General features: G+C 51.9%; 1 protein-coding gene across 3 annotated transcripts in view; it reads left to right on the top strand.

The window, feature by feature from the left end:
- Slc25a42 (solute carrier family 25 member 42) overlaps positions 1-14,801 on the top strand; it is a 28,827-nt gene that overhangs the window by 8,339 nt on the left and 5,687 nt on the right. For 2 of the 3 annotated variants that reach the window (XM_026389915.2, XM_026389916.2), the window contains 4 exons: positions 9,664-9,777; positions 12,055-12,160; positions 13,687-13,712; positions 14,430-14,596. In XM_026389915.2, coding sequence (XP_026245700.1) covers positions 9,697-9,777; positions 12,055-12,160; positions 13,687-13,712; positions 14,430-14,596 — 380 coding nt within the window. In that variant the 5' untranslated portion in view covers positions 9,664-9,696. Of the gene's footprint in view, positions 1-4,798; positions 4,915-9,663; positions 9,778-12,054; positions 12,161-13,686; positions 13,713-14,429; positions 14,597-14,801 lie in introns of all 3 variants that reach the window. The other variant, XM_026389914.2, reaches the window with a different exon arrangement.

The following is a 14,801-nucleotide window of genomic DNA, read 5'->3' as shown; positions in this document are numbered from 1 at the left end:
TTGTGATCTGCCAAGGGGCCCCTGTGCACCTGGTCCCTAATTCTCATCTAACTTCCCAGGAAGACCTGACATCTGAATTCTAGTCCAGAAAGCTCTGGTGCTGTAGACAGACAATTAGTGAAGTTTTTGTTACTTGTTTGTTTTTTGGTACTAGGGATTGAACCCAGGGGTGCTTACCCACTGAGCCACATCCCCAGCCCTTTTTTGTATTTTATTTAGAGACAGAGTCTCACCGAGTTGCTTAGGGCCTCGCTAAGTTACTGAGGCTGGCTTTGAACTTGTGATCTTCCTGCCTCAGCCTCCTGAGCCAACTGGGATCACGGACGTATACCACCACGCCTAGCCCCAGTGAGGTCTTGAAGCTGGGCCTCCTGGGACAAAGGACATTGTCATATATGGTTAGAGGTACAGTACAGGATGTGTACAGGAGAATAAGGGAAGTAGGCACCCTGGCGCAGCATGTGAGTTAGGACTCTGGGAGGTGCAAGTGACAGAAGCTCATTCAGGTTCCATGATGGAAGAGTCCAGGTGCTTCTGGTACCCTCCAAGATTCTTCCAGCACCACTGGGTTGTGAATGCCCCCGACTGTTGGTGCTCACCTTCCCCTTCTGGCCTTGCTCTGCATTGAGCTCTATGTGGACCCTACCTCAGAACTCTCCCCGCTGCCCTTGTCCTGGAGAGAGAGGGCCTCTCTGGCTTGGTGGTCTCCTCAAAACTCCAGATCTGGGCTGGGGATGTGGCTCAAGCAGTGGCGTGCTCGCCTGGCATGCGTGCGGCCCGGGTTCGATCCCCAGCACCACATACAAACAAAGATGTTGTGTCCGCCGAGAACTAAAAAATAAATATTAAAAAAAAAAAAACCCTCTAGATTTGTCTTTGGGTCCAGCACCCTGAAACCAGAAAAGTGTGAGATCTCACTACCCAGTGAGGGTCATCTGAGCCACCCTCAAATCAAGGGTCAGCTCCATCATCTTCCTGGTGACAGTGGAGAGAGTGGAGTAGAGAGAGCCTGGGATGGTGTCCTCCCCCAATATGAGCAAGTCAGTCACCTGAAGCCCATTCATCCCAATCCCCTGGGAATTACCATTGTTAAGGCCTGGCCCACCCCCAGGCTCTGGGTCAGCTGTCCTGGGAGGGACAGGGCAGGGCTTTTTGTTGTTGTTGTTGTTTGTTTGTTTTGTTTTCGCATTATTGGTACTAGGAGTGCTCTACCACTGAGCTTCATCCCCAGTACTTATTATTCTTTTATTTTGGGGGAGGTGTATCAGGGATTGAACCAGGGGCACTCAACCACTGAGCCACATCCCCAGCCCTATTTTGTATTTTATTTAGAGTCAGGGTCTCACCAAGTTGCTTAGCGCCTCGCCATTGCTGAGGCTGGCTTTGAACTCACTATCCTCCTATCTCAGCCTCCTGAGCCGCTGGGATTATAGGCATGCACCACCGCATTCAGCAATAGTTGTTATTTTTTATTTGAGGCAGGGTCTCACTAAATTGCCAATGCTGGCCTTGAACTTATATTCTCCTGCCTCAGCCTCTCGAGTAGATGGGATTATAGACCTGTACCACTGTACCTGGCCGGGCAGTGTTTTTTGTCTCTTTTGTTTCCACTGTTTAAATGTCTTTTCTTGAAGTATAACTTACACACTGTAAAGTGGAATAAATCTTTATTTTTCCAGTGCTGGAGAGAGAACCCAGGGCCTGGAACATACAAGACAAGCACAGCACCACCGAGTCACAGCCCCGGGTTTGAGGTGTTGTTTCTTTCTTTTCCCAGGCCTGAGGTTTAAGCCCAGGCTTTGCACATGCTAGGCCAGAACACTAGCACTCAGGCTGTTGTGCATCATGCTCCTGTGAACGCTCATGTACAAGTTCTGTGTGTCCCTCTTAGCTTTCTACCTAGGAGTGGAACTGAACTTGTTGAAGACCCTCCAGACTGAGTTCCAAGCGTCTTCCCCATTTGACCTCCCCAGTGCCCGAGGGCTCCAGTGTGTCCACATCCCTTGTCCCAGAAAATTTTAGGTAACACTCTGCTGCTTGGGGTCTGGAGAAGGCATGGTCTGTGTGCAGGTTTATTGGTCCTCAGGTGGCCACTGCAGGTCCGACTCACAGGAAGCTGAGGCTCCTGGGAACTCGGGCACCTGCCTGAGGGCACCCACCTGTTGAAGGACAGAGCCAATCTTGGCTGCTCCCATGGCAGGTGATTGAGGGGTAGGAGTCACTGACTGCGCTCCAAGGCTCAGGGATTGGGGATGAGGAGGGCCTCACCCGCTGGGTGACTCACAGTGACTACAGTGGGGAAGGGAGCAGGAGGAGGGACAGCAGGTCCTTCTTCCTTCCCTCTCTGTGACCATGCTCTAGACTCAGAGGCCTCCTGGGGAAACAGGGCCACTCAAACTTGTCATTTGGGCACATTCTGTAGGTGGTCAGGCTGTGCCTTTCCACTTGCATGGACCTGCAAGGAACCAGAGGGATGACCGGTCTGGTCAACCTGGCAGCAGGTGCTGAAGGAGTGTGTGGGGTAACAAAGTGAGAGGAAGCAACGCCCCCACAATTGGACGTATGGCAGACAGTTTCCAATGTGAACTGACTGGCTCTGTTTTTCATTAAAATTTAAGCGCATCAGGTTGGGTGTAGTGGTGCACATAAACCTAGCTACATAGGAGGCTGAGGCAGGAGGATTCCAAGTTGGGGCCAGCCTTAGCAACTTAGCAAGTCAAAATAAAATAAAAAGGGCTGGGGGTGCAGCTCAGTGGTAGAGCACTTGCCTAGCATGCATAAGATCGTGGGTTCAATCCCCAGCACTGGAAAAAAAAAAAAAAAGAAAGAAAGAAAAAGTCCATGCAAATTGATGTTTTTGGCCTTGTACTCACGAGGTAAGCACTTTACCACTGAGCTAGACACCCAGCACCCAGGTGCAGTTTTTACTTACTTTATCAAATCTCGCCATGTGTCACTGTCCACTGGACCTAATACACTGTTGCCGGGGTATCAGAGCCTCAAAGATGCTGGGGAACATTCCACAGGCCTCATGTCCAAAAAGTGAGGCGCAGGTGATATGGCCAGGCCTCAAGCCAGGTCCAGCTCTTCCCAATCTGAGGTCCTGTTGGCATTTTTAGCTTATGCCCACCCAGCCTGTGTCTGGCAACATGGCGCCTGGGAGCCCCAGGGCTGTTTTTCCTCGTCTGCAGTGCGTCTCTCCCTGGCACGTGGTCTGGTCTCCTCCTGTGCCTCAGTATCCTAGGTTGAGGCCAGGACATTGCGTCCTGCAAGGCCCAGAACATCGTCCTTTCCCAGGTATGGTTTCCATTGGCTTCTTCTAGCTTCTCGGGAGCCGTAGCCTGGGGCTGCCTCCTTCCAAGTTCTTCCCAGGCTGCAGCTCCTCAGGAGTTGGCTTCCTCTGCCACCCTCCTTCTAGTGGGCAGCCTTGGGTGTCAGCAGGGACTAGTTGACCAGAGTCTCCACCTTCATGGTCCAGACACTGACTTCTGTCCCTGTCCCTTGATGCTGCTATTGCCAAATGTTCCGCTCACCTCTTTCAGGCTTTGTGCTGGGACAGAGCCTCCCCTGGTGCCAGACTCGGCACCCAGGGCTCCCAGACCCTCCATCTCAGCCCGGAGGCTGTGCCATGCTTTCTGCTTAGAGATGCTTCCCTGAACGTGTCCGTGTCTACCTAACTTTGCGAGTTGCCATCCGAGTGCAGCCAGACTTCCGTCTCCCCTGAACTGGCTCTTCCTCTAAGTTAAATGCAGCCTTGATTAAGGGGCGCACAGTTCTCTGGGAGAGCGACTCAGGAGGAATGGCCTGTTGAGCCTGGCTTTGGTGGCTGTGAGCTGCTGGCAGGGGCAGGGCTCGGAGAAGGACGCAGCCATGGCTTTGGAGCCTGGCACTGGGACCTGAGCTCCCTCTGCCCTTGGACTGGGCCAAACTTCTCTGTGTCTCATCTGCAAAGCAGGGAGACAGGACTGCACCATGAGAGAGAAACGAGCAGCCAGGGCACCCCGATCTTCAGCTGTGGTCATGGTCACCATTGTCCTCAGTCCAGCTTGGCCAGCACGAACTGGACACTCCGACCTCCGGCAAGCCCCTCAGCTGCCTCATTTTCCCCACCTGTAAAACAGCAATGAGGGAAGGCCAACAAGACATAACGGACTGCGGAAGACAGGCAATATGACTTTTTGTGTGTGTGCTGGGGATTGAACCCAAGGGTGTACTGCCACTGAGCGACACCGCTTTTTTCTTTCTTATTTTTTTATTTTTAATTTTTTTTGGATATTGGGTCTCCCTAGGTTGCCTAGGCTAGTCTCAAATTTGCAGTCCCTCTGACTCCCTCTCTGTGTCACTACTGTACTGGCAATATGACTCCTAAATGCAGTGTGGGGTCCTGGACCAGGTCCTGGGGCAGCAAAGGAGATTAGGGGAATAACTGGCAAAGCCCAGAGATTGGAGCTCTGTTGACAATCCTGATGGGATAAAAATAACACCACTGTCCCTGGGTATCTGCAGAGATTGGTTCCAGGACCCTCCTTAGTCAAGGCCCGGGAGAAATGAGAATGCAGGGACACAGGGACTTAAAAAACAATAGATGCTATTGTGCCCTGTGTCAACAGTGTGTCTTTGGGGCTGAGTTATGGCTCAGTGGTAGAGCGCTCACGTAGCACATGTGAGGCACTAGGTTCGATCCTCGGCACCACATAAAAATAAATAAACAAAATAAAGGTATTATGTCCATCTACAACTAAAAAAAACATGTTTAAAAAATAAGCATGTCTTTACCCTGGTCTCACCCCACACGCAGACGCTGAGAGAGGCCCTGGATGAGGGCTTTTGCCCCAGGCCTGGCAGCTGTGTGGCTCCGGAAATCCAGTCAAGGAGAGAAGCTGGCCACGGGGAGTGGGCACCCTACCAAAGAAGGTAATGGTCTCAGAAACCAAGCAGCGCTCAGCCTCTGTTAAGAAGCTGCCCACGGTGGCTGGCATCCACCCCTAACCCTCTGCGCTCGGCCTAGCCATAGACACGCAGGCTCAGAGTCACCACCCAGTGGCCCTCGGACTGCACTCTGGAGAAACCAACTGGACCAACAGGAGTCAGGTCAGCAGGCCAGTCCTTGGGCGGCCAGAGATATCTGAAATGTGTTTCCCCAAAACTCTTGGCATGGCCTGAAGCTGCCAGTTTTCTCCAAGTGTGTTTTTTTTTTTCCTTAACTTTTTATATGGAAATAATTCTAGCATCAAAGGAAAGCTCTAAGTTGGCCAGGGTGGTGTGCTTCTGCATTCCCAGGTATTCAGGAGATGGAGGGGGTGGAGTTGGGCCAGGAGTTCAAGACCAACCTGGGCATTATAAATTGAATCCCGGACACTTTACCATTAGGCCATACCCCTGCATCTTTTTATTTTTTTTAATTTGTTCTAAGTTATACATGACAGTAGTGGACCTTTGTATTTTAAAACAAATTCTCACTAGGTTGCCAAGGCTGGTCTCAAACTTGTGATCCTTCTGTCTCAGCCTCTGACTCTCTGGGATTATAGGCATGGGCCACAATGCCTGGCTGAGACTCCATCTCTTAAAAAAAAAAAAAAAAAAAAAAGAAGAAGAAGAAGAAAAAGAAACCAGGCATGGTGGTGCACACTTGTAATCCCAGCAGCTCAGGAGGCTGAGGCAGGTGGATTGCAAGTTCAAAGCCAGCCTCAGCAACTTAGCAAGGCCCTATACAACTCAGTGAGACCCTGTCTCTAAATAAAATACAAAATAGGGCTTGGGATGGGGCTCAGTGGTTGAGTGTCCCTGAGTTCAATCCCCAGTATATCATATCCCTGCAAAATAAATAAATGAATAAGAGCAGGGCATGGTAATGCACGCCAGTAATCCTAGCAACTTGGAAGGCTGAGGCAGGAGGATGGCTGGTTCCCAGCTACTCTGGGCAATTTAATGAGATCCTGTCTCAAATTTTTAAAAATTGAACTGGGGATGTATCCAGGGATAAAGTCCCCAGCATGCAAACAAACAAACAAAGACAGTAAGAAAAGCTGCAAAAAGAATTGAGAGTCCCTGTGTGCCCTTGACCAGCTGCTCGTAGGGGTAACATCTCACATCACCACGATTTCATGATTGGAGCCAGAAAACCAGCACTGATGTGATACTAAGGACAGCCCTCCTACCTCACCTGGATCTGCCCCGTTTCCCCCGTGTTGGCCCTGGTCCAGCATGCCCCCAGTCTCCACAGTCTCCCCCAACCTGGGACCACAGCTCGGTTCTTCCCTGACCACAGCTGTGACTGTGCGGGAGGAGGGTTCAGTTGCTCAGAAGCACATGCCACCTTGGGCTTGCTGACTGTTTCTTCATGGTTACAGTAAGATGCTTCTTGGGCAGGAATCCCAGAGAAGTGAAGCTGTGTCCTCATGGTGTTGGAGTCCATGCCATCTGTCTGTCTACCCCTGGTGCTGTTGACCTTGATCATTTGGTCAAGGTGGGGGTCTGCTAGTTTCTCTGTTTCAGATAAAATTTTTTTTCCCTGCTACTAGGGATGGGACCCAGGGCGCTTAACCACTGTGCTACATCCCCAGTCCTTTTTATATTTTTATTTTGAGACAGGGCCTCAATAAGTTACCCAGGCTGGCCTTAGATTTGCAATCCTCCTTCCTGCCTCAGCCTCCTGAGTCACTGGAATTACTGGCATGTTCTATCCCATCTGGCTAAAATAAAATATATTTTTATTGGATGTATTTATGGAATTCAACATTTTTTTTTTTAATTTTTGGTCCCAGTGGTTGAATCCAGGGCTTGCGTAAACTAAGCACATGTTCTGCCACTGGGCTACACCCCCAGTTCCCCAATTTTTTTTTTTTTTTTTTTTTTTGGTACTGGGGATTGAACTCAGAGGTGCTTAACAACTGAGCCACACCCCAACCCTTTTTTGTATTTTATTTAGAGACAGGGTCTCACTGAGATGCTTCAAGCCTCGCTAAATTACTAAGGCAGGCTTTGAACTTGCGATCCTCCTGCCTCAGCCTCTGGAGCCGCTGGGATTACAGGCATGTGCCACCGCGCCCAGCCCAAAGCGTTTTTGTTTTCAGTATTGGGGACGAACCCAGAGCCTTCCACATGTTAGGCAAGCACTCTTAACACTGAGTGATGTGCCCTTCTCACCCACTTTTTTGTTTGTTTGTTTGTTTCTTTTGTTTTAATTTGGAGACAGGGCTAAGTTGCGCAGGCTGGTCCTTGAACTTGGGAACCTTCTGCTTCAGCCTCCCCAGTGACTGGAATTATGGGAGTGTGCCACGGAGTCCTGCTTAACATGATGTTTATTTATATAGTAAAGTGATTACTGCCAGTCAAGAAAATCCTTCATCCCATACAGTTACTTTTTGCATGTGTCCCTTAAGAGTATCTAAAATGTATTCTCTCAGTAAATCAGCAGTATACATTAGGATATTTAGTTATATTAACTGTAGTCCTTATGGTGTACATAGAAACTAGACTTATTCATTCTACATACAGCGACTTATACCTTTTGTTCTGTGTCTTCTGCTTTCCTCCTGACTGTCCACAGTGGTAACCACCAGTTCTTCTCTTTCTATGTATTTGATTTTTCTTTTTTTAAGATTTCACATATAAGTGTGATCATGTGGCATTTATCTTTCTGTGCCTGCCTTATTGCATTTGGCATGTGTCCTCTAGGTTCATTTGTGTATACATACCGTGATTTCTCTATCCATTCACCCGCGGTCCACACCAGGTCATTTCTGTGATGACTGGTGGTGCAGTGTGAGCAGGTAGCGCAGCTATCTTGATGCGATAGTGATTTCATCTGCATTGGAAATTGTGTTAGTCAACTTTCTAATTACCTGATATCAAATAATACTGATAACAGATACTAGTCAACTTATAAGAGCTGAGATAAGGCTCAGTACCATGGGGCCGATAAATTGCTTTCAGGCCTCTGGCGGGAGTGCAGGACGGAGCAAAGGAGATGCCCTCATGGCCACGGTGCAAAGAAAAGGAAGGAGCTTCCTCCCAGAACAGCTTTAAAGGGCATGCCCCCCAGTATCCTGCAGGCCTACCACTAGGCCCCATCTTTAAAGGTTCTACCATCTCCCAATAGCTCCATGATGGAGACCAAGCCTTTAACATATAGGCCTTTAAGGTTTTTTTTGTTTTTTTTTTTTGGTACCAGGGATTGAACTCAGGGGCACTTAACCACAGAGAAAGCAGCCCCCCTCACAGCAGCCACAAACAGCAAGAGGAGGGACCACGGTCCCTATATGCCCTCCAAGGGGATGGCCCTAATGACCTCACTCCTTCCCATCTGGCCCCATCTTCCCATTAGCGCCAGTGGCTGGGAAGAGGCCTTCAACACATGGCCTTTGAGGAACATTCCAGAGCCCCCCATTAGCCTCAGCTCTCTGCCACCTGAAGTGCCAACTGCCAGCCTCAGCATTGTCAAGTAGTTCTGCACTGGTTCGCATGGTGACTTGGTCTGTGTCACCACACTGAGGTGCTGTCTCAGCTGTCTGCCTGAGTTCCCATGGCAGGCCCTTGACCTTGACTGGTGGCTTCTCTGGCTCACAGAGGAGCAGGCCCAGCTGGCGGAGGGTCTGGGCTGCAGGGCCTGCCCGGGCACCTGCCTGGGAACTGTATTTATCATACAGCTGGACACTTCTGAGAGCTTGGAGCAGGAGTCTGTGGAAGGGATGGGAGGGAGGTGCACTTGGCTGGGACCCAGGTCATGGACACACGTTCACTTCCAGGGAACAGCCATTGGCTGAACCCACTCGGGAGGGCAGCTCCACAGATGCCGCCATGTGGGCAGACGTGGCCACATCACCAGCCCAGGTCTCTTGACCCAGAACCTCAAGTCCAGGTGCCACCCATGCTATGCACTCAGATCTGAAGACCACTGGGGTTCACGGAGTTGGAGGTGGAACTGGGTGGTAACCAGAGGCCACTGATGTCCACTGGAGGTGGGGTGGGCCGGATCTGTCCTGGAATCCTCTGGACTGGATACTGGGATCCTAACCACAGGCGATTATTTGAAATGGCTTCCATGGGGAGGTCAGTGTCAATTTCCAGGGAGAACTCTTGAAGTATTAGGGCCTTTTATTGTAAGCTTGGCAACAAAGAATATGCAACCAGGTGCCATAGCAAAAAAGAATAATTTTCTAAATATGTTTCACTGGATGAAGACTCTCAGATCCAAGTGGACCTGAGCCAGCTACTTGGTCTGGTGCTGAGTGGCTCTGGGCATGTGGATCCCCTGGCCTCCACCCCCTCGACATGATGGCAAAGATCCACAGCCAATAGTCTCTACCTCCAGCTGTGTGACCTCAGACAGCTGCCTAACCTCTCTGAGTCTGCCTGCTCTGCTGGTACCAGGTTCAAAAATCAGACTCTGTGGTGATCACGTGTGAGAATTGACAGGAAAAGACCTTGTCAATGATTAAGCGAGATCAGCCCAGGGGATGGCAACACCAGAATTCAGGTGAGGGCATCTTCTCTCCAGCAGGGAAGCAGATACCAGGTTAGGAAAAGGCCATTGGGACTGACCGAACCATGTTTCTGGCCTCGGTGACAGGTGGCTGAGTCGCAGGCTCCAGCTGGCCCTCGGTAGGGGAGGTCACCCACCCACCACTTCTCACCTTGTCCCACTCACTCCTTCTCCCCTAGGACCGAGTCCCCACCGTCCCAAGCAGGCCTGGGATGGGTAATGGTGTGAAGGAAGGCTCGGTGCGCCTGCGTGAGGATGCCGAGGCTGCCCTGTCCTCGCCCGTCTCTTCAAAGGCAAGTGACCCGGACTCCTTGAGGGGTGTTCTCCCCAGTCCCCTCTGGTCTACAGAGGATGGGCCCCACCCCTGCTGCTCTTGCTGGGCCCCCTCCTCCTCCCTCCGCAGGGGCTCCTGCCCCCACACCCCGTTACAAACCACCCTGTAGATGTGCCCGGTTTCATCTTTGCTCACAGACAGCAAGGGCCACGTAGCATCTGGTACCTTTCTCTGCTCTTGCTGCTCCAGGACACCACAAGGTCATGGGACGGAAGACACTGACTGCTTTCTATTTCCCTGAAAGCCCCAATTGGTGACACGGACACCTCTGGCAGGAAGCCAGAGTCTCTCCCCAGTGGACTGGGAGACCTAGGAGTGCGGGCAGCCTTGGGACCCTTGTGCACCCTCAGCTTTGTGGACATTAAAGAATGGGAGGGGGCAATCGCAGACCTGTAATCCCACCAGCTCAGGAGGCTGAGGCAGGAGAATCACAAGTTCAAGGCCAGCCACAGCAACTCAGCAAGACTCTGAAAAAAAAAAAAAAAAAAAGAAAAAGTAAAAAGAAAGAAAGAAGAAAAGAAAGGAGAGAAAAGGGCTGCAAATTTGATTCAGCAATAAAGCACCCCGGGTTCAATCCCATACCATTAAGAAGAATGGGGTGGGGTGTGACTCAGTGGTTAAGCACCCCTGGGTTCAATCCCCGGTACCAAAAAAAAAGAATGAGGGAAAACAGGCGTGGGAGGAGGGATTTGCTCCAAGTTCTGAAGTTCATCTTTGATGCCTGCACTTTGATTGAAGATGTCATCTCTCAAAGAAACTGGATCAGCCCTGTGCTTGTTTGGCACGGCAGTCGGGGCATCCATTGATCAGGCGTTCTCCTGGCTGAACCTGAAATACAGGTCTGACCCACCCCCGTGGTCTTCATTCCCAGGGCCTGACCAGGCACCTGCACCAGCAGCTCTCAAAGTCCACGGGGTCAAAGGCTGAGCTGTCGTCACCTCAGTCGTGACCTTTCCCCCCCCCCCCCCCCCGAATTCCAGATGTCACCTTGGAGTGCCAGGCAGACAGGAAGATTCATTCACCAGCGTCACCTGTGAAGTCACCATCATGGGGCTGAGGCACAGGGCAGGTCTGTCCCTCAGCGGTTAGTGGACTGCCGAACAGAATGTAAAGAACAGTAGACACAGCTCTCTCTGCACACTGGTGAGGGGTCTGCAGGACGGATCCTGCCGTGTGGCAACATACTGAGACTCCAAATCCAAAAACAAAGGATGTAATCCCAGCAGCTCTGGAGGCTGAGCAGGAGGATCCCAAGTTCAAAGCCAGCCTCAGCAAAAGCGAGGTGCTAAGCAACTCAGTGAGACCCTGTCTCTAAATAACATACAAAATAGGGCTGGGGATGTGGCTCAGTGGCCGAGTGCCCTTGAGCTCAATCCCCAGTACCCTCCCTACCCCAAACAAAAAGGAAACTCAAAAAAAGAAACTGAGCATCATCTCATATTTATGGTCAATCTGGACCCCATGTGTGGGTTGCCTACATCTAGATGTCAGCTCCATTGCCTCACTTATCATTTGCAGGGTCTCTCCACATGAGGGATGTTAAACATCAAGCTTTTAGCACCTGTTCAGAGCTCTCCCAGGAATAAGTTGGAAACTTTGGCCAAAGGCGGGCGGCTTCCACTGAGCATGAGAAGTGACCTCGCTGCATCCCCAAACATAGCTAGCAGTCACCTTAAGAGTTTCAGTTTATAGGTGCCATGTTCCTTATATAGAGTTGGTGTTGAGCTGGGCATGGTGTACACACTCATCACCCCAAGTACTCAGGAGGCTGAGGCAGGAGGATTGTTCAGGGCCAGCCACAGCAACTCAGCAAGACCCTGCCTCAAAATAAAATGAAATGAGCTGGGGATGTCACTTGGTGATAGAACAATTGCTTGCTTAGCATCTGTGAGCTCTGGGTTCAATTCCCAGTACCACACCCACAGATCCTGCTGTGGGCCTAAAAATGAGGATCCTCGATAGGTGGCCCAGAGAGCAGCTCACCTCCAACATGGACAGTCATTATCACCCCGGGAGGTCACTATGTCCTACGTAGCCTGGACCCACCACCCTGGCCCAGCCTCGCCATCCCAGGGCGGAGTAGGGCCTCCACACTCAGGCTGCTACGCATCCGAAGACCAGGACAGGGTGGAAGGAAGGAGCTTCCCTGGGGCAAGGTCCCCTGCCAAGCTGACCCTACACCTGCTTGCCCTCTGCTGACCTTGATTGCTGACCTTGATCGTGTGTTCTGTCACAGAGAGACCACAGGCAAGTGCTCAGCTCCCTGCTGTCCGGCGCCCTGGCTGGTGCTCTCGCCAAGACGGCAGTAGCTCCCCTGGACCGAACCAAAATCATCTTCCAAGGTAATGCTCGTCCACCTGTCCATGTGAGATGGAGCTGCCAGGCGACCGTCTGCCCTTCTTCCTTCACTGCCCCTCAGACTACTTCAAATGGTTTTGGAAAAAAAAAATGCTTCTTTAAAATCCACTTAGAAATCATGTTGGTTTCTTGGGGCCGCATCACAAAGGACCCACTTCCAGTGGCTTCAAATAATAGACACTGATTCTCTCACGGTCCTGGAGGCCAGAAGTCTGAAATCAAGGTATTGACAGGCTCCCTCTAGAAGCTCCGAGGAAGAGCCCTCTCGCCTCTTCCAGCCTCTGGGGTCCCTTGGCTTGTGGCCATGGCCCTCCAGTCTCTGCCTTGTCTTCACGAGACCTCTCTGTGTCACTATATCTGCTTTCTCTTCTATGAGGACATCAGTCATTGGATTCAGGGCCACCCTTATCAGTACAACCTCACCTTACCTCTGTCACATTTACAAAGACCGTGTTTCCCAACAAGGTCACCTTGACAGGGACTGGCCGTTGGAAGTGGAAATAACTTTTGGGGTGACACAGTTCAACCCAGAATGGAAACCACCCCCCTCCCTCCTTGGAGCTAAACAGTCACAGGGTCCTCTGGAGATAAGGCCTGTCTCTCCCATGAATGGTTAGTAGTTCCTGCCCAGGGCCAGGCAGCAGGCAGGACAGGGAGAGGTGGCTGCAGACTTGAGCCAGGCCTTCCCCACCGCCTTGAACTGCTCCCCTAGCCTCACTGTGCCTCAGTCTCCTCGTCTGAAAATGAGGGCATTGATGCAGCCTCCTGGGCTGGCTGGCATAAGGACACAGGGAGTGACAAGAGGGAGGGGCAGGCCCTGTCTGCTGCCCTGCTGCTTCCTGGGAAGCAGGGAGCTGGGATGACATTGAGACCAGCAGGCTACACACACCTTGCACAGTGGGGAGGTGTGGGGAGTAGGAGGAGAGGGAAGAGAAGCTGCCAGGCCACACCAGAGGCCCCTGGTGACCCTTGAGGCCTGTATTTCTGGATCTTTCCCAGAAGTCCTCATGGCTTGCCATAGCTCCAGGATCCCCACAACCCCGGTGGCCAAGGGCACCATTGAGTTGGAAGCCAGCCAGGCAACCATGGGGCCAGGAGAGAGGTGGGTCAGGGGCACTCTTACTGGGGCTGGGGGCGGGGCACGGAGAAGAAGGCAAATGCCACCCAGGACCTCCGGCCTTGTTCTGAGAGCCAGGGCTGCTGGCTGAGGCCCTCATGACAGCTGAAGCCTTCCCACAGGGGTCCAGGGTGGCCGTGCTGAGTGGTTCCTGGGGTCATCCTCACAGCCCCTTCCTGAGACCCTCGCTGTGCAGGGGCACTGGGTGCTGGCTCTAGTTCCCTGCCTGGGGACAAGCCTTGAAGGAGGATTCCCCAGGGGAAGAGCATTCTCAGGGGCGGATATCCCTCTCCATGCTCCAACCAGACCCTGGTATTGAGGGGAAAGGTCACGGAGACTGGGGGTTCCGCCCTTTGCATCTCATAGTCTCTTTTGTCCTTTTTTTCCCCCCAGTGTCTTCAAAAAGATTTTCTGCCAAGGTGAGTTGCTAGGTCATGGATGGCTCTGGGGCGGGCACCAGAGCCCCCTTGAGTTGGCAGGAAGTGGTGGAGGGAGGTGGTCTGGGACAGCTGCTTCTCAAGGTGCTGCTTTGATTCCCTTCCCTATTCTTCCCTAGGCCAGTTTCTGATCTGCCCAGGTCAGGCCTCTCCCTGAAACCTCAGGGGATGAGCCAGGGCCACCTATCCTCTCACCCTGGGACTTAATGAGAGGCCTATTCTTGGGGTGTTGGGGTCAGGGATTGATAGTTCCAACCCTTCCTCTCTTCGTGTGTGATTTATTGGCAAAAGCACACTTACCTTCTAGATACAGGCGTATTTTAACAGCCAGACAGACTACCAGACCAACCAACACCAGCAAAAATATACTGTGTGCCGGGTGCCATGGCGCACATCTGTAATCCCAGCTAAGCCGGAGGCTGAGGCAGGAGGATGGCAAGTTCCGGCCCAGCCTCCACAATTTAGTGAGAACTTGATTCAAAATCAAAAAAGGGCTGGGGATTTAGCACCATGGTAGGAGTTCTAACATGCAGAGGCCTTAGGTTCCATCCTCAAAAAAGAAGAAGTTAATTAAGTTCCCACGGGGATGGGGAACCCGCGTCCCAACCTCTGCACTTCAGGGACTTTCCACCTGCCGAGCAGGTGCATAAGGAGGGCAGGAGGAGGCTGAGGGATGTTGACCTCTCCCTTGTTTCCTAGGAGGCCTTCCGGCTCCTCTACTTCACCTACCTCAATGAGGGCTTCCTCAGCCTGTGGCGCGGGAACTCGGCCACCATGGTCCGCGTGGTGCCCTACGCTGCCATCCAGTTCAGCGCGCACGAGGAGTACAAGCGCATCCTGGGCCGCTACTACGGCTTCCGCGGAGAGTGAGGCCCTGCCCCGCCCCTGCCAGGCCCTTGGGTGGCGCCCTGGAGGAGTCTGCCCCTTCCCTCCCACTCAGAACCCAGAGGTGGCGCCATTATGTGACCCCAGAGCCTTAGGAAAGATGCATATTCATTTATTCATATAAGGGAAAGAGGAAGCAGCAGAGAGGGTCTCAAAATCACAGCGCCTCAAAGACCCCATAAACTC

The sequence above is a fragment of the Urocitellus parryii genome, chromosome 3 (assembly GCF_045843805.1).
Source record: "Urocitellus parryii isolate mUroPar1 chromosome 3, mUroPar1.hap1, whole genome shotgun sequence".
In the NCBI taxonomy this organism is placed as follows: Eukaryota; Metazoa; Chordata; class Mammalia; order Rodentia; family Sciuridae; genus Urocitellus; species Urocitellus parryii.
This window is presented reverse-complemented; position numbering and strand designations above follow the sequence as displayed.